The sequence below is a fragment of the Camelus ferus genome, chromosome 2 (assembly GCF_009834535.1).
Source record: "Camelus ferus isolate YT-003-E chromosome 2, BCGSAC_Cfer_1.0, whole genome shotgun sequence".
Taxonomy (NCBI): domain Eukaryota; kingdom Metazoa; phylum Chordata; class Mammalia; order Artiodactyla; family Camelidae; genus Camelus; species Camelus ferus.
Window position 1 is genome coordinate 1,081,482 of NC_045697.1, and position 18,368 is coordinate 1,099,849.

At 54.6% G+C, this 18,368-nt stretch overlaps 1 protein-coding gene and 1 long non-coding RNA gene across 4 annotated transcripts; one reads left to right on the forward strand and one right to left on the reverse strand.

The window, feature by feature from the left end:
- Window positions 1-7,687: 7,687 nt before the first annotated feature.
- On the reverse strand, window positions 7,688-12,332 carry LOC116667566. The gene is made up of 2 exons (XR_004324433.1): window positions 10,231-12,332; window positions 7,688-9,120 (listed from the first exon to the last, which is right to left on the reverse strand). It is a non-coding gene; the product is annotated as an uncharacterized LOC116667566 (long non-coding RNA).
- Window positions 12,333-12,929: 597 nt separating this feature from the next.
- On the forward strand, window positions 12,930-15,783 carry C2H4orf48 (chromosome 2 C4orf48 homolog). Of its 3 annotated transcripts, none has more exons than XM_032492577.1 (4): window positions 12,930-13,656; window positions 14,237-14,395; window positions 14,600-14,688; window positions 15,670-15,783. In XM_032492577.1, exons 2-4 carry the CDS (start codon window positions 14,263-14,265, stop codon window positions 15,733-15,735), a joined length of 288 nt encoding a protein of 95 aa, XP_032348468.1. In that variant the 5' UTR covers window positions 12,930-13,656; window positions 14,237-14,262; the 3' UTR covers window positions 15,736-15,783. The 3 variants fall into 3 exon arrangements, with proteins under 3 accessions (XP_032348468.1, XP_032348476.1, XP_032348462.1); XM_032492585.1 differs by having other exon boundaries at window positions 13,650-13,787; XM_032492571.1 differs by lacking the exon at window positions 12,930-13,656 and adding an exon at window positions 13,838-13,949.
- The last annotated feature ends 2,585 nt before the right edge of the window (window positions 15,784-18,368 follow it).

Below are 18,368 nucleotides of genomic sequence, written 5' to 3' on the forward strand. Positions count from 1 at the left end.
ACGGGCGCCTGGGAGCGGCCGGACCGCTGCCCGGTGGGGGCAGTGGCCGGGCTCTTGCGCGCCCTCCTCGCGGCGTCCGGGGCTGAGCAGCAGGCAGGGTCCGGTCGGCTTGCGCTCCGCTGAGTCCCAGAGGCGCAGGCCTTCCCGCCCGCGCCGCCAGGAGCGAGGTGGTCGGAGTCGACAGACAGGGAAATCTTTACCGGAGAGCCGGGTGGGGTCCAGCCTTCGTCCGCTCCCTCAGCGGTCCAGGCGCCCGGCACTGTTCCAGGTGCTGGGGACACGGCGGGGTCCCCACCCTCGCCCTCGCGGGGTCGGCGGTCAGAGGGAGTGGGCAGGCGGGCGGCGCGGTGCTCGCGGTGCGGCTCGCGCCGGGCGGGGCACGGAGGTGGGAGTGCAGGCTCGCGGTGCACATCATGCGTGGAGGCACTCGGGCGAGCCTCGCAAAGCTGGCCAGCCTCTCTGGTCCCCAGTGCCGCTGCTTTTGCCGTTTGCCAGGCCGCTGTCCCAACGGACTGACTGTGCCTGTAGCTGCTCCGCGTCCTCGGGGTCCGCTGCGGACGGCCTTCCTGCGGCCTGTGCCTGACAGCCGCACCTACCTTTCCCGGGGCCCAAAGCGGAGGTGAGCCGTCAGGCACCCCTTGGAAGGAAGTGAGCCCTGCTTTAGGGGGTTCTTACCACCCACAGGCTCCAGCCAGCCTCGGGCATAACCAAGGAAGGCACAGAAGCTGAGAGCCTCTCTGCCTAGAGGGGGTCCTCCCGCCCTGGCCAACCAACCCCCTTTTCCCCACCAGGCCAGCTTCCTTGCCTGCCTCTAGCAGTGTCTGTTCTGGTGCCCAGAGTCAGGGCTGGGCCTCTCCTGGGCCAGGACAGCAAGCTTAGAGGTGCCCCTGAGTACGGACTTGTTCATCACGGCATGGCCAGGGCCCCTGCGGGAGGGGACACTGCAGCTGTTTGAAGAGGCTGCATACAGTGAGCAGGAGGAAGGGTGACTGCACAGGGAGCAAGTCAGAGGCTCAGGAGGGGCCGCCAGCCCCAGCCTCCTGGTTCCTCACCTCCCTGCCATGTATCCCTTACCTCTGCCCCGCCACGGTCACAGCCTGGACCTCATCATCTCCGGGAAGAGTCCCTGTGTCTAAAGCTCCTCTTCAGACCTCACCCCCTGCCCATCAGGACCACAGGCTCCATCCTTTCCGCCTCTTTGAGACCACTGAGGGGAGAGGGTCAGGAAGCACCCACTGCCTCACCCTTCTCTGTGCACCTGGTCCTTGCAGAGGTCAGCCACCCAGACCCTTCAGATCAAGGCCTGCTCTCCTCACTGGGGCGAGGCCCAGCTCTGGTTTTATTTTACTTGAGTCAGTTTTTCTTCCTTCCACCACCCATCCCTTGGCTCACTTCTCTCCCCCAGCACCCCACCCCCTGCTATAACGTGCTGAGGATGTGTCCTGATGGGTGCGTCCTTGACAGAGTAGAGTGTTGTTACGAGTATGTGGGTGTCTTCACTGGACAGAGATCTTGCACCACATGGTAGCTTTCCATTCCCCTGGGAGGAGACCCTCACATGCTCCTAGTTGCCACCCCCTACAGACATCTACAAAGAGGACCCTCATTCCAGTCCGTCTAGAACTAGAGGGGTCTGGGTCTGGGAGGTGTGTGCCCCAGAGGAGGGGTGTTGGCCAAAGGGCACCCAGGTAGAGTTACAGAGGGCTGCCAGAAGGTTCTCTAGGGAACTGCACGAGTTACCGTCCCAGGGCTGTGTGCTGGGGCCAAATTACCAGGCTTGCAAGAGCCAGTTGTTCAACTTTCAGGAATTTTATAAGCTTGTCATTAAATATCGCCATTATGAAAAGTTTAACTTCATTCTACTGTATTTATTTTTCTACGCTTTTTACAAGGTGTTCTGCCACGTTTCAGTGTTGCCCATTTCTTTATTTCTGTCTACTATAACTGAATGGGATGGTGGAGATGCTCTGTAACTCGGTACTCCTGCCCTTCTCACCCCCACTCCGCTCTCATTGGCGTCACACTGGCAGCTTGGGCTCAGCAGAGGTGGGAGTGTTTACGTCATGGACAATGGCCAGTGCTACACGCCAGGGCCCGACTGTTGTCTTGACTGTCTAGACTTGTAGAGAAAATGCTAACAATGAAGATTAAGCTTAAAAATATGTTGTGTCTATGGTCATTGCATTGTAAGCAGCTCACACGCACTGTGTGAGCACACACTGTAACCTAATTGCTTTCCTCAGTGGGGTGCAGTTCATGTCCAATGAACCCACGTGTATTTAGTTTTTCTCTAATAAGAAGCAAAAGTAGCAAGACTGAGGCTTTTTTAGCAATTAACATTCCAATGTCTTACTTGGAAGTGGTCTGGATATTCAGTGAATTCCCTTCATTTAAGTTGGCAGTTTTGAGACAGGATGGAAGAGGGCAGGGCAGAGCCATTCAAGGAATGACACCAATTTAACACCAAAATGGTGGAAGATTCAACTCCCAGTTGGCCTGGAGGATTAAGAGGTTTGACTTCTAGTAGAACTTGAGCTTCATTATGTGCTCATTGTAACAGTGGGATGGAATAACACGCCCGCAGGCACCATGATGGCCCTAAGGATGACCACAGAAGGCCCATGAATGGGCGGTGGCCCAGTCCCTGGGTATCCCAGCCCCTCCCCCAGGGCAGCTGGATTGATCCCACCTGTAGGCGTGTGAAGCTACTCAGCCCATAAAAAGTGACACCACCACGCCGAGCGGCCCTTGGCGCTCTGCCTCCCCTTTGGAGACGCCCGCACTCTGTCTATGGAGTGTGTGCCTACTTTGACTCTAACCTGAGCACCCGATTCCCGCACCTCTTTTCTGGCCTTTCTCTGGCCTTACACTGTGTGTGTCTCTCTAAACAAATCTACCTTTACTCAACTGTGGCTCGCGCTTGAATTCTATGCTGCGCGAAGCCCAGGACCCACACTTGGCGGGGCACGTCCCAGGGGCTCAGCTGAGACGTGGGACTTGGCCCTGCTCACGCCCCACATCCGTTTTCCTGCATCAAGACCTAAGGACTGACACAGCCATCTACCTACATTGGGATGTTTTACTTTCCCTCATTTAGCTTCAGGGGGAAAAGGAAAAAAAGAATGCTATCAGGCTCTGCATATCAGCTGTGGTCAGTGTGGTCAGACCGGCTGGCCTCCTGTCTTGGCAAACCACTTACTGAAACTTAAGGTTCCTCCCTGGTCTTAAGAAAGTCTTTAACGATGGCCCTGGGCTCACCTCTGACCTGAAGAGGCTCCTCTACAGCCTCGGCCAGTCCCACTTCTAGAGGTAGCCGCGGAGTCTTTGCGGTAGAAGGCAGTTCAGGCAGGCTGCAGTACCTGGAGGCGGGGACGGAGGAGCTGTCTTAAAGGGCTGGTTGGCCTCTTAGGAGCTTCCATACAACTACTTTCACTCGCGTTCTACAACAAATCCTTCAGTGAAGATGTTTTGGAACTTTGAAGCCTTTGGGGGCTTCTGCATACCAATTAAGGTAGTTTAAGTTGTGAGCTCTTTAACAACTTAGAAGTTTTTACAATTCAAAGGCTGCACGGAGCCGGCCCTCCACTTCCTCCTGCTAATCTAATTCTAGAAAAGAGGAGAACTCTACCACCCTTGTCTCAGTAGACCCTGCAGACAGGGGCCCAGGAGACTGACCGACAGGGTAAGAACCTACCTTCCTCCAGCTTTCTCTACCTGTGCGTGCAAAAACCCATTTTGGAGGGCCAGGAGAACCCCATCCTGGCCATTTCAGGGCCCAGTTTCCTTTAATGCCCAACTAGGGACGCAAGCATATATAAGCCAGCTGGTACCCCCATAGGTGGCTGCCTGAACGGGAGCTGTTTGGACTTCGAGGCTCAACTTCCCAATATCAATTTGGTCACCTAATTCAGAGATGAGATGATCTGGACAGCTTTCTGAGACAGTGTGGTGGAAGGGATGGACTCTGCTTCTGAGTGTAGCTCCCGAAGGTGGGACAGGAGGGACGGGGGCAGGACCCAGCCATTAAAGGAATGACACAGCAATTAGCACCAAGATGGGGGAAAGTCAACTCCCAGTAGACCTGGAGGCCCAGGATGGCAGGAGATCCAACCCCTAGTGGACCTTCAGCTTCACTGTACACACTGTAATGTCCTGCCTGGTGAACGACACACCCACAAGCACCAGGACAGTTCCGAGGCTGCTCCTGGAAGGTCAAAGAGAGGGCCGTGGCCTGATGCCTGGGGCTCCCCGCCCCTTCCCCACAGCAGCTGGAATGATCTTCCCACTTGTCAGCATATACGAACTAGCACCACCACCCCTCACAGCCTCCCCCCTCCTCGCCTTCCTAGACACCCACGCTCTGTGGGGCATGTCTACCTTTAACCACCCCCAGCCCCCCCACCTCTCACCCCCCGGCCTCCTGGGACGGCCCACACTCGTGTATAGAGTGCATCTCTCCAAATAAACCTGCCTTCACTCAGCTGCGGCTCGCTCTTTCATTCTCTCCTGCAGCAGCCAAGGACCCTCACTTGGCGGCAGCTGCGTCCGAGGGACTCAGTTGAGACCTGGGACACAGCCAGCCTCTCGCACCCCATTTACTTTCCTGCATCAAAGGCAGCTCTTTGGGTTGGCTGACTCTCTCCACGCGTCTGGGTTCCCACCTCCGGCAGGAGCTGCCGTGAGCACTCGGAGCACCGGGTGTCAGGCTAGGCTGTGTGTCCCAGGAAGAACAGCATTCGCTGAGTGCTGTGGTGGGCTCCCCTGTGGGAACGCTGCACATCCCGAGCAGTGACCCGCAGACATGTCCACCAGGTTCTGTCACCTAAGAACCCCTTGTGACCAGGAGGAGCAGGTGTCCCCTGTTCTTCGGAGCTGAATGAATTCAGCCTCCCATTTCACTACCGAAGGGTTTGTTCAGACCCTGTATTAACTTGTCCTTCTCAGTTAAGCCGCACATAACAAAAACCGGCCACTTGTTTCCCTGGCCTCCTGCCCAGCTCCCTCCACCCCCACTGCCCAGGTCCCTGCCTAGGAGATGCATGTGTGCCCCTGAAGGCTCCAAGTCAAGTAGAAACAGCTCGAATAAGACGTTGAAGATCAGCACTTAGAAGCAATGAGATCGAGTTATCAGAACTCGCCGGAACCCCCAAGGAGCGCTGAGAAGAGGGTACTGAGCCCAGGTCCGGGGTGGCCTCCTGGGTCCTCTGGCGGGGGGGTGTCTCCGGCATCGTGCCAGCGACGCTGATCGGAGGATCACGACCCATGAGACAGGCTTCCAGGAAGCTCTCAGGACTGTTGGGCTTACTGGAGTTCGAGGCACAGTTACACGAGCTTTTGCGACAAAGGGTTGTAGTCTCGCGACAGGCTGCCAGGGTATGCAGTCTGACCATGCACAGAGCGAGGAGGGAGAGCGCGGGGGACGTCACCGCCTAAGGACGTCCGGTGACGTCCAGCACACACGCAGGGAGAGTGGGGAGGCCGAATGGGCAGAGGAAGACGGTACATTTAAATCTTCCTTGTTTGCTCATAAAATACGAGTTTTATTTCATCACATTGATTTTCTCTATTATTTTCTCCTTTCAGTTTCTTTCATTTCTGCTCTGATTTTCATCCTTTCTTTTCTTCGGCTTACTCTGGGTTTCCTAGTTCCCTGTGGCACAAGCCTGGATTATTGGTTATAGAGCTTTCTTATTTTCTTATACATGAAATCAATGCTGTAAATTTCCCCCTGGGCACTGCTTTTGCTGAATCCCACATTTTGAAAAGTTATCTCTCATTTTCATTTAGTTCAGATTATTTTTAACTTCTCTTGAGATTTCTCCCTTGATTCACATGTTATTTAGAAGTATGTTTTGTCACCTCCAGGTACTTGGAGATTGTCCAGCTGCATTTGTTACTGATTCCCAGTTAATTCCACTGTGGTCTGCGAGCAGACACTGTGCTCTCTGTACCTCTTCATGTGTAAGAAGTGTGTTAAAGGAGGAGGGCACAGCTCAGTTGGTAGAGAGCTTGCTTCGCATGCAGGAGGTCCTGGGTTCAATCCCCTGTACCTCCATTAAAATAATAAGCAAATAAATAAGAACCTAGTTACCTCCCCCCAAAATTAAAAAAAAGAAATGTGTTATGGCCCAGAATGTGGTCTGTCTTGGCGTTTGCAGTGAGTTTGGGAAGAATGTGTGTTCCACTTTGTTGGATGCTGCAGTTGGCGGATGTCACTACAGCATGGCGATCGATGGTGCTGCTGAATTCATCTGCATCCTCTGCCTGCTGGACCTGCCGCTCCTCGGAGAGGGGCAGTGAAGTCTCCGTCCAGCTGTAACAGTGGATCCCTCCTTGTCTCCGCTGTTCTTGCCTTAGAATCTGTTTCATCTAATATTAACACAGCAGTGCCAGTCTTGTTTTTATGAGTATTTACATAGTATACCTTTTATCACTCTTTACTTTCAACCTTTCTGAATCCTTACCATGTAGTTGTGCCTCTTATAAACTCTCTGTTACCTGGAACAGTTTGTTGATTATCATTGACTGAAAATCATTGATATGTTACTTCTCTCCTTTTGTGTCTTCTTTTGGATTGATTATTCCTTGTCATTCACTTCATCACACACATATTATTTTAAAAGTTATTTACTCTGCGGGAGATGGGTAAAGCTCGTGCTTAGCATGCATGATGTCCTGGGTTCAATCCCCAGTACCTCCACTAACAAATAAATAAAGAAATAAACCTAATTACTTACCCCTCCCCCCCCAAACAACAACAAAAGTTATTCACTCCCTTTCTATTTTTTAAGCAGTTTCACTAGAAATCACAATGGAACAACCTGTCCATTGACAGAGGACTGGATAAAGAAGCTGTGGTATATTTATACAATGGAATACTACTTGGCCATAGAAAAGAATAAAATAATGCCATTTGCAGCAACATGGATGGACCTGGAGATCATCATTCTAAGTGAAGTAAGCCAGAAAGAGAAAGAAAAATACCATATGATATTACTTTTATGTGGAATCTTAAAAACACTCACAAATGCACTTACTTACAAAACAGAAACAGACTCACAGACATAGAAGACAAACTTATGGTTACCAGGGGGGAAAGGTGGTGGGAAAGGATAAAGTGGGAATTTGAGATTTGCAGACACCAACTACTATATATAAAATAGATAAGCAACAAGCTTATACTGTACAGCACAGGGAAATATATTCAATTATCTTGTAGTGACTTATAATGAAAAAGAATATGTAATACTAATTTCCACTTATGGTCACATGGCCTACCACTTTAAACACCTGAAAAAAACTGGACAAACATGAAACAATGCTTTCCAGGCTGGACAAGGGCAGTGCAGACCAGCAACCCTTGAAAGGAGGGAAACGAGGGGAATTCCACGGTCGGTTGATCCCCGGAGAGATTTTCCCAGGCTGCGGGATGGGGAGGGGGAACCCAAATCCATTCAGGCAGGGTCCCTGATGTGAAGAGACAGAGTTCAGAGCCCAAGGTGACTAGAACTTTTAGGACAGACTTGTAAAGAGAAAAGGCAAAGCTCTGGGGTTCTTCAGCGTGTTCCTCTCCAGTTCTTAGCGTGTGCAGAAACTCCCCAAGGCTGGGAAGTTGCCACTGGGCCAGAAATAGGTTGTGTCCCCAACCCCCATCCGGCACTGAACAGAATGCTCAGAAAGCCATGGCCTTAGTAGTAGGGTCAAGTTTATCTAGACCAAGGAGTCTCCTGAGCCCACCTAACAAAACTTAAAAGGAAGAGCCAAAAGGATCAAATTATTTCCAAGTAACTTAACTGCATTCCAGAACAAAGCTCAAAAACATAAAAAAAAAAAAAAAAACCCTCAATGATCCAACATTATAGAATTTGCAGTATCTGGCATCCAATAAAAAGTACCATAAACTCAAAGGAGCAAGAAAATTCAACTCATAATGAAGTGGGGAGAATCAATCAATCAGAACTGCACCAGAAGTGAGACAGATGATCGAGTTGTAGACAAGGGCATTACAGGTCATCCGAATGACCTCAAAGATTCAGGAAGCCAGGAGAAAGACTAAGGGATGTTAAGTAGGGATGGGAAAAGCCCAAACGAAAGCACATGTCCACACAGAGGCTTGTATGTGAACATTCAGCACAGCTTTATTTGTAAGAGCCAGATACTGGAAGTGACCCCAGTGTCTACCAACAAGTGAATGTGTAAACAAACTGGTTTTTCTGTGCAAGAAATTTTAAAAAGACCACTTGTATGATAACCCTTGTCATTAACGTACAAAATGCTTTTAAGTGACTTGGAATTTGAATACTTGTGATCTATACCTGCTTTGCTTAATATACGTGGGCAAAGCAAAATCTGCTGTAATAAGTAACGAAACACTACTTACCAATAAAAAGGAACGCGCCCAGCAACACAGACAAATCTCAAAGGAATTTCACTAACTCAAAGAAGACAGACAAAATACAATATATCGCATGAGTCCACTTATGTAAGGCTGTAGAAAATCAACCAGCAACAGAAAGGAGACTGGTGCTTGTCTTGGGGGCAGGTGCCCACGAGGGGCCGGAGGGAGAGGTTGCCAAGACACGTGGGGAGCTTCGGGTGCTGGTGGTACTGCACGTGTATGTGGACCTTAAAGAGAAAAACATTCAGTTACTTTTACCAACAAAAGTGGATTTATTTGGAAATAGCAGAAAATTACAATTTGGGACAAGCAAGCTATAGCAAAAGTCACAGGCAAGTCCCACCAACAAAGGAGAAAACCCTTATTTTATAGAGAAAAGAGAGGAAGTAGGGAGGGGTTGTTTTGAGGGAACACAAGTCCACTGGAGAAAAGTGAGAGTTCAGGGTGGTTTGGTTTCCCACTGGCTGAGTTGCTGGGGCAGCTGGTTTCTTTTGGAGACACAGGGTACATCCTGTTGGGACCCGTAAGTGATCTTTCCTGTGATGATGCATCTGTTGGGGACTGTAACTGATGATTCTTCTGTCATTGACTGTGAGTGGTGCTGCCTGAGAGCTCCCTCTTCTGGCCTCCTGACTCTACTTTAGTGAGGTCTCCCTTTGTTAAGTTTCACATGTGGAAATATATCAACATCGATCAAATTGTTTACTGCGTGTCAGTCATACCTGAATGAACGTGTAAAAAGATGACACAACAAACCATAAGTAAAACAAAACGACAACCTACGGAACGGGAGAAAACTTTTGCAAATGAAACCGACAAAGGCTTCATCTCCAGAATATATAAGCAGCTCATACGACTTACTAAGAAAAAACCAAACAACCCAATCCAAAAATGGGCAAAAGACCTAAACAAGCAATTCCCCAAGGAAGACATACAAATGATCAATAGGCACATGAAAAAATGCTCAATATCAGTAATTATCAGAGAAATGCAAATCAAAACTACAATGAGGTATCACCTCACACCGGTCAGAATGGCCATCATTCAAAAGTCCACAAATGATAAATGCTGGAGAGGCTGTGGAGAAAAGGGAACCTCCTACACTGCTGGTGGGAATGCAGTTTGGTGCAGCCACTGTGGAAAACAGTATGGAGATTCCTCAAAAGACTAGGAATAGACTTACCATATGACCCAGGAATCCCACTCCTCAGCATATATCCAGAAGAAACCCTATTTCAAAATGACACCTGCACCCCAATGTTCACAGAAGCACTATTTACAATAGCCAAGACATGGAGACAACCTAAATGTCCATCAACAGATGTGTGGATAAAGAAGATGTGGTATATTTATACAATGGGATACCATTCAGCCATAAAACCCAACAATATGACACCATTTGCAGCAACATGGATGCTCCTGGAGAATGTCATTCTAAGTGAAGTAAGCCAGAAAGAGAAAGAAAAATACCATATGAGATCGCTCATATGTGGAATCTAAAAAAAAAAAAAAAAAAAAAAAACCCAAACAGAAACAGACTCATAGACATAGAATACAAACGTGTGGTTGCCAAGGGGGCGGGGGGTGGTAAGGGACAGACTGGGATTTCAAAATGTAGAACAGATAAACAAGATCATACTGTACAGCACAGGGAAATGTAGACAAGATCTTGTGGTGGCTCACAGCGGAAAAAAATGTGACAGTGAATGTATGTATGTTCATGTATAACTGAGAAATTGTGCTCCACACTGGAAATTGACACAACATTGTAAACTGACTATAACTCAATAAAAAATTGTTAAAAAAAGGTGACACAACAAATTCAGTAATACCTTCACGCTCCGACCAGAAATACAGATCCTTTGGGTATCTCACCCGGCGCGCTGTAGCTCCATCGGCTGCTTCTGGACTTGTGGGCTGCCACACACTTGACTCTCTTGGCAGTCGTTTAGTGGATTCGTGACTGCTTTACATTCACTCCCAGCTTTTCCTCTTATGTGGCCCTCACTTAGTTACAGACCTTCCACCCGGGAGCTCTTCATCTCAGCCGGAACTACATCCTCTAGACTCTCCTTTCTAAGGACCTTCTGTCTCTGTCTGAACATGTGTTTATTTTGTCCGATGCTTTGTTTAAAAATATAAATCACTTTATTTTTAGTAAACACATAGAGAAACGTGCACAAATCACAAATGTACAGTGGAACTTCCACAAAGTAAGCACCCTGTGTCTCCAAAATCTGAATCAAGAGCTAGCCACACCCTGGATTCACCCCTGCACGCACCTTCCAATAGTATCCTTTGAGGGGGAAGGGTATGGCTCAGTAGGAGAGTGTGTACTTAGCATGCATGAGGTCCTGGATTCAATTCCCAGCACCCATTTAAAATAAACAAACCTAATTACCTCCTCTCAAAACAAACAAACAAAATTAAAAATAAAAAAATTAAAAGGTGGAAGCATCCCCAGTGTTCACTGGTGGATGAATGAATGGAAACAACATGTGGTCTATACACACGATGGAATATGACTCAGCCTTAAAAAGGAAGGACATTCGGACACCTGCTACAACGTGGATGAACCCTGACATTCTGCACAGTGAAACAAGCCAGTCACAAAAGGACAAATACTGTGCATTTCCACATATATGAAATCCCTAGAGGAGCCAAATCCATAGAGACAGAAAGTAGGATGGTGGGTACCAGGGTCTGGGGGAGGGAGGCGTTAGTGTTTAATGGGGATGGAGTTTCAGTTTGGGAAGATGGAGAAGCTCTGTGCATGGGTGGTGGTGACGGCTGCACAGCAGTGCGAATGCACTTAATGCCACTGAGCTGCACACTTGAAAACAGTTAGGATGGTAAATTTTGTGTTATGTTTTACCACAATTTAAAAAAGGAAATAAGAAAGGTCCCTCTGGCTGTCTTTGGGAGACTGGGCCACAAGTGGGAGGACAACAGGGAGATGTGAGGTGAAGTGAGAGTCCAGGTGAGGTGAAGCGTGGACCTGGTGACGCTGAGGGTGGAGTGCACAGGATTTCTAAAAGGACTGTTGTGCGCTTGGTCTGAGCATCTGCCAGGGTGGGGACGGACTGCCCTCACCAGAGATGGGAAAGGCTAAGGATAGTTGTTGAGTTTTATCTGGGGGAGGAGAAGGGGACAGCAGATGGAGGGTGAAATCAGGACATCAGTTCTGGACATACTGACCTTGGGAAGTCTGTTCTCCAAGCGGAGATGCCCAGAGCAGCTGGACATGGGCACCTAGAGCTGCTTGGCTGGTTTTCACAGCCCTGATTGGATAAGGTCACAAAGTACAGGGTGTAGGTGGAGAAGACGCCCAAGGATGTGGCCCTGGGGAGGGGGCATAAAGAGGTGGGAGGGCGAAGTGCCCCCAGGGTGTAGGCAAAATGGAGCTTGGACAGGACCGGACTCGGGCAGTTGGGGGAGGGCTGAAGACTGGTCCTTGGATTCTGTAGGTGGGTGAGTGCAGCGCCAGGCGCGGGCTGAACAGGTGTGGGCTCAACAGAGAAAGGCAGAGAAACCGGACAGCGAGGAGAGGTGATGGTAGCCGTGAGGGACTCAAGGAGTTTGTCTTATTTGCATGCGGAAGAAATCGCAGCCCGTTTGCTGAAGTAAAGATCCAATGGAAAAAGAAAATCCGGCGCCCTTGGGGAGGCAAAAGGGAGGAAGAGTCAGGTGTGGGTGAGGGGACACCGGCGCCCGGCGGGGTAAGGCGGAGAAGAAGCTCACAGCCCGGGCCGGCTCTCAGCATCCAGGCAGCCCCGAGGTTCCGCCCTGCGGACGGGGGCGCGGTCCCCTCGGGAGTGGCGCATGGTGCCACGGGCTCCAGGGTGTGCGGAGTAGGGATGGCCCGGCTGGGATTAAAGAGCCCGCCCGAACTAGAGTACCACGGCGTGCCGGGGAAGCGGGAGAAGATGGATCCGGTGTGCAGGAGGTTCCACGAGTCTGCAGCTGCGCAGGGAAAGGCGCGGTTCCACCGCACGGTCGCCCAAGGTCTAGCCCAAGCCATGCCCCGGCGTAGGCTTGCTCTCCTTCCCCGGAGGACGCGGCTGTACGCGCGCGGGGAGAGGTGGCAGGAGCCCGCCACAAGCCGGAGGCAGTGTGGGACTGAAAAAAGCCTGTGCCCTGTGGCGTCCTCCAGGCGCACGTCCCAACCGAATGGCCCCGCAGGGCCGCTGCGCACATCCGGCCGCCGCTCTCCGTCCCACTCGGTGGCTGTGACCTCGCCACCCGGGCGCGGGGCTCCGGATAAGGAGCACGGAAATGGCGCACGTCCGGGAACTGGTCCGCAGTCCCCCGGCCCCCACGCGGGGCCTGCCCACGTTTCCGGACGCCCCCCGCCCAGGCCCGGACTGCAGCGCGAGCCTGTCTCCGAGCCCGACCGCGAGAAGTGGCGGTCACGAGCACTGCCCCCTCCCCAGGTCAGCAAACCTGCCTCCGACCGGGGCCACCGACGTCTCATTCCGTGGCAGGGCGACAACCGACCCCAGGCCCGGGGCAGAGGACGTCTAGGCTTGGCGCTGCCCAGCAGGAAGGGGGCCCGGCGCTGCCCGGCACAGCGCAGGTTGCTGGCGGGCTCCGCCCGGCACTCCGGCGGCCGGGACGCGGGCCTAGGCGCATTCCTCGGCGGTGGCGGCCCCCGCATCGGCGCGGGCCTTGTAGAGACGAGGTAGACGCCAAACGGAATCCTTCCCTCTTAGAGGGACCGAGTCTCTCCCGCACGCGTGGGCTGGCAGCCACCTGAACCCCGTGCTTACCGCGGCGCCCGCGAGGGCCACACTAGGCTCTTCCAACAACCTTGTGCGTCCACGGATAGAAAAGGGGCCAAGCGACGGCTCAGAGGTCACAAAGCTGGGGGGTGCGGGGAAGTGGCCAACAGGTGTCAGGGCACCGGAGGTGGAGAGGGAGAGCCCAGCAGGCCGGCCTCTCCCCTGCCCTTCTCGCCTGAGGTGCAGGGGCAGGGGCAGGGTCGGGCCGGAGTGACTGGCGGAGAGAGTGGATCCTTCACGGCTCACGAGCCCAGGTCGCTCCTGGCCCGGATCTCGCCCGAGCAATCCGACCTGACTGGACCCCATTGGCCCAGGAGCAGAGGCCGCGCTTTTGCATTCACTGGACCCTGGCCCTGGCGTGCATCGAGCCCCTCCCTCAGGATCGGCGCAGGGACACCCCAAGTCCCCGGACCGCCAAGCTCCAGCGGCAGATTTCCCGCTTCCTCGGCTTTGCTCCCGCCCGCGGTGGCTCTGGAGGTGCGGTCCAGACGCCGCCGCCTCTAGGCAGCCCCTCCATAGCCCGTAGGCCTGACGGCACTCCACAGCAGACGCCGGCCGTGGCTGGGCGCACGGAGTCCAGGAGCCACCTCGGTCCCTTTAAACCAGAGGTTCGCTCAGTCCCGGGGTTTCCATGACGACGACGTCGGATGGGGGGACCCGGGGCGGGGGGTCGGGGCGCATGCGCGGTGCGCGCCGGACGCAGCACGTCTTCCCGAGTCGCCAGCGCTGCTGTCGCGGGGTTCCTGAACCGCGGTAACGGCAGGCTGGGGGTTCGTCGGGTCCCGGGGGGGCGGGAGAAGGAAGTGGGATAGCTGGGCCCGGGGAGCGTGGCGGGGATGGAGAGGAAGGGATGCGGTGGGCACTAGCGAGACCCGGTGGGCGGGGTGGGGGTTCGCTGGGCCGGGGGGGCGGGGCCCTGGAGGTGGTTTGCTGGGCCGGAGAGGTCAGGGGGTACTAGGGGTTCGCGAGCCCGGGGGCCAGGGAGGGGCCGGGGGCCGGGTGAGGGTTCGCTGGCCTGAGATGGGGCGCGTGGGGTGCTGAGCCTCCTCTGCTGCAGGACGCCCGGGCTCCCTCCGCTTGGCCATGGCTCCCCCGCCGCTGTGCAGGCTCCCGAGGTCGCCGCCGCGGCTGATACTGCTCCTGCTATTGAGCGTCGCGCTGCTGGGCGCCCAAGCCCTCGCCGAACCCGCCGCCGGGAGCGCCGTCCCCGTGCAGAGTAGGTGCCGCGCGCGCATGCGGAGCGGTCTCCGCGGGCCCGGGCCCTGACCCCACCCGGGCGTGCTGGAGGGGCGTGGCTCCCCTTTGTTCCCCTGCGGTCCCCGCACCCCCTTGGGTGGGAGGTGGGGAGCGGACCGAGGCCGCCGCTCGGGTGGGACTGGGCTGGCGGCGCGCCCTCCGCCCTGACTCGAGCCCCTCGCAGGCCGCCCGTGCGTGGACTGCCACGCTTTCGAGTTCATGCAGCGCGCCTTGCAGGACCTGCGGAAGACGGCCTACAGCCTGGACGCCCGGGTGAGCCTCTGGAGGCCGGGGAGGAGGGACCCGCCATCTCCCGGTCCAATGCCCCACACTCTGTTTCTAGCCCCAGTGAGAGAGGGTGCAGGCAGTTCTCCTCTCCAGGACTGCACTGGGCACTTTTCCCGGCGACCCCTACCCAGGCCCAGAGGGGGGACAGGCAGTCCCGATGAGGCACTCCCCAGGTGTGAGGGCAGAGAGGAGACTGAGGCCGGGAAGAGGTCGTTGAAAGGGAGCGCAGGGGCAGTGTTGGGCGTGGAAGGTCAGCTTGGGCACAGCTGTCTGGGAGGTTCTTCAGCCCCCAGCCTCATTTGGGGAGGGACTGGTACGCATACAGGGCGCCAGGGGTCACCCCCCAGGTCTGGAATGAGCAGTGAGCACCCACTCCCCGAAGTTGCTGTGCCCCAGCCAACGGAGTTTTCATTTATAACAGAAATATGTTGTCTTTCTGGAAAGCAGAGAGCATTCCTAGAAATAGGAAGAAGGGGAGACCCTACTCTGGTCTCCTGACCAATTTCCAAGGATCCAGACTGCTCTCTGTAGCGACCCTTGGAGGCTACGGGGCCTGAGGCTCCGAGCCTGGTGCCCTGGCCCTGAGAGGAGCAGCCCCCACCCACCTCCAGGGATTGGGAGAGGTGTTAGGGGACGGAGGGGGCCCTGGGAGGGGTGGATGAGGTGAAGGAGAAGCAGGGAAGGTAGTCCAGGTGTAGGGACCAGGGAGGCAGGGCTGGCCCATGGCAGAAACTGCAGAGGCTCCAGCAGAGCGGAGGGGAGGTGGGGAGGAGTGGGGAGAGGATGCCTAGAGGGCAGCGGGGGAGAGGGTGGTGTCACAGTGCAGGTTCAGGCTCTGAGACTCTTGGGAGCTGGTGAAGACCGGACTGTCAGCAGGTTTCGGGAAGCCAGGAGCTGGAGGGCCCTCGGGAACTGGTGGGTGGGGGCCACCGTGCAGCGCCCTCACGGCCCCTTGTTGCTTTTCAGACGGAGACCCTCCTGCTGCAGGCCGAGCGCCGGGCCCTGTGTGCCTGCTGGCCGGCTGGGCGCTGAGGACCTGGAGCCAGCACTTTCCTTCATCAATAAACACCTGACCTGGCATGCCTGTGTCCTGTCTCCCTGCTCTGGCCACCAGATTCCCCCCTTCCTTGCCCCCTGGAGGCCCTGGTTGGGCCTTTCTGTGGGCCTTGGTTTCCCCAGCTGTTCCATGTGGGCGGAGGCCCTCTCGGCACTTGTCCCACTCCAGGGCCTGAATTGAGTGGGGCTGTCTGGCTACACTTGTGGACCTGCACCCACAAGCACCGGGTCCTCAGGGAACCCGCCTTCCAAGGACCACCTCCCTTGCCTGCCTGCCCTTGTTTGGAGGCTGGGGGAGTGTAGAGGCCAGCCTGGTCTCTGGAGCAGCTGCCCCAGTGCCGAGCCTCCGAGGGCTCTCCGGCACTGCCGAGAAGACGGCTGCGGTCCAGGGCTCCCTGGAGGTCCTGCTGGTGGGCCCACAGAGCCAAGCCCGCTGTAGCCAAGAAGCCTGAGGCTGCTGGAGGGGGTGGTGAGTGGGCGGGGTGCGGGGGAGGGCCGGGACCCTTCCCCGCCCTTCTATCTTGTCTACCGCATCCCTCCTGCAGACCCCAGCCTGGGCCCTGCATATCAGGAACTCCTGGATAGTGACATGGGCCTGAAGACAGGCCCAACCCCCGATCCACACACGTGTGTGCGCAGCACCAGGTGGGCGGCCTCCGTCTTTCTCTTCCTCTGTGCATTCTGTACATGTTTTTTTAAGTAAAAATTATAGCCCTTTTTCAAAGGATTGCATGCACATTGTTAGAAGTACTCAGTAGCACGGCAGGGCTGCAATTGGAAGTGGCTGCTGGGGCACTTGGCCTCTCTGGGGTTTTAGTTCTCTGGCTGTGGCGCCCTTGTGCTGCTGCCTCAGGTGGGTAAAGCCAGACCTTCCTGGTCCCCACCTCGGCCCGTCGTGTCCTGTCTTTGTGATGCGATGCACATATCTATTCAGATCCTGGCCCCCAGCCTTCCCTGGCCCCACTGGCCTCCCAGCCATTGAACTTGACCACGACAGGTTCCCTTTTGTTGGAACCGCCTGGCATGCAGGTGCTGATCCAGGTGTCTGGGCCACAGTGAACAAACCAGAGTCCTTCCTTGGTCACGGTGGGAGGCTGACTAGAGGTCTGGGGGTGATGACACATGTGAACTCTGAAGCCGGTCAGAGAGAGACTGAAGAGTGCTGCAGCCAGGGCAGATCTGGGCTGGCCGCCCCCCCCCCCCACCTGGGCGTGAGTGGGGTGCAGTGGCAGGGACCAGGATCCACCTGTTCAAGGAGCAGGGGGTGACAGAGGCAGGTGCTGTCTGTTCAGGGCGCTGCCAGACAGGCTCACATCCCATTGCTTGGCCTCAGGCAGTGACCACTCCTGGCTGTAAGTGAGGCAGGATGCCGACCTGTGTTGTTGACTTGTGGCCAGGTTCACAAACACACTTAGAACACCAGTGAGCACTTTTTAGTGTGAAAAGTACAGGTATTTCTAGTGTAAGTACTTGGTGTAAGTATGTCCCATGTAACGTTTGGGACACGTTTATACCAAAAGTCATTTATCCCGGGTTTAAGTTTATCTGGGCATGCAGTGTTTTGTGGACTCTGGGGGTCAAGGACAGAACCGGAAGTGGGGGGCTGGGACTGGGTGGTGGCAGCAGCAGGGGTGAAGAGGAGTTGAAATCCAGGTGTATTTGAAAGTAGAGCCCGCGGGAATTGCGGGTGGGTTTTGAGAGAAAGGGAGGAGGGGAGGGGGGAAGAGGGATGGAAGCAGCGGGGAGGCCCGAGAGGCTCCTGGACAGGTGCACCTGGGAAAGGGCGGGACCCGAGTGCTGGCTGAGATCCCTGCGGACAGAGGAGGGCTGTGTGCATTGGGAGGGCAGGCAGGCACGGGAGACGGGGCAGTTGTTGGGCAGGAAGAGAACAAGATGGGTGGGGGCTTCGGGCAGAAGGGAGGGCTCAGCGTGTCACATGCCCCCAGGTCAAGCAAGACCCGAGGCTGGACCACTGGATTTGACAGCCTTGGTCGTCATCAGCCTTGACAAGAGCAGGATCAGTTGAGGGTGGGGAAGGCCTGAAGTGGGGTTTCACTGGAGAAGTGGATTGGAGAGTCAGCATAGACAGCTCTTGCGAAGGGTTTGGCCCTGTGTGTGGTCAAGGCCAGTGGCATTCAGGTTTGTCCTAGAGCTATGACACGGCTTTCTGGCTCACCTGTAGGCTGAATGGATCGAGGGCGGCTATTATGACTCCATGTCAGTATAATTCTTGGAGGCTGAGAGAGCTGGAAATGAGTTACCTTTGGGACAGCTTTTGTTTTCTCTGGAGATTGTGTCTGCCTTCTCTTTCCCCCTTGTCTGCCTTTATCACATTCTCTAGCAGTCAATTCATTCCCCACGTGTCCCTTCCTGGGCCCTTGCCCTCCTGCTCCTAGCCAACTGGGCATGCCCACTGCCCACCCTTCACTCTTCTAGTTCGGATCCACTGTTTCCTAGATCCCATGCCATCATCTCCCTGTTACATGCCTTCAAGTAGCTTCCTAGAGAACAGTGTGGTAAGTAAACTTCCTAAGCTCACCTGTCTGAAAATATCCCCTGCTGGCACATTTAATTCAAAGCCCCCACGGCCTTTGCACATGCTGTCCCTG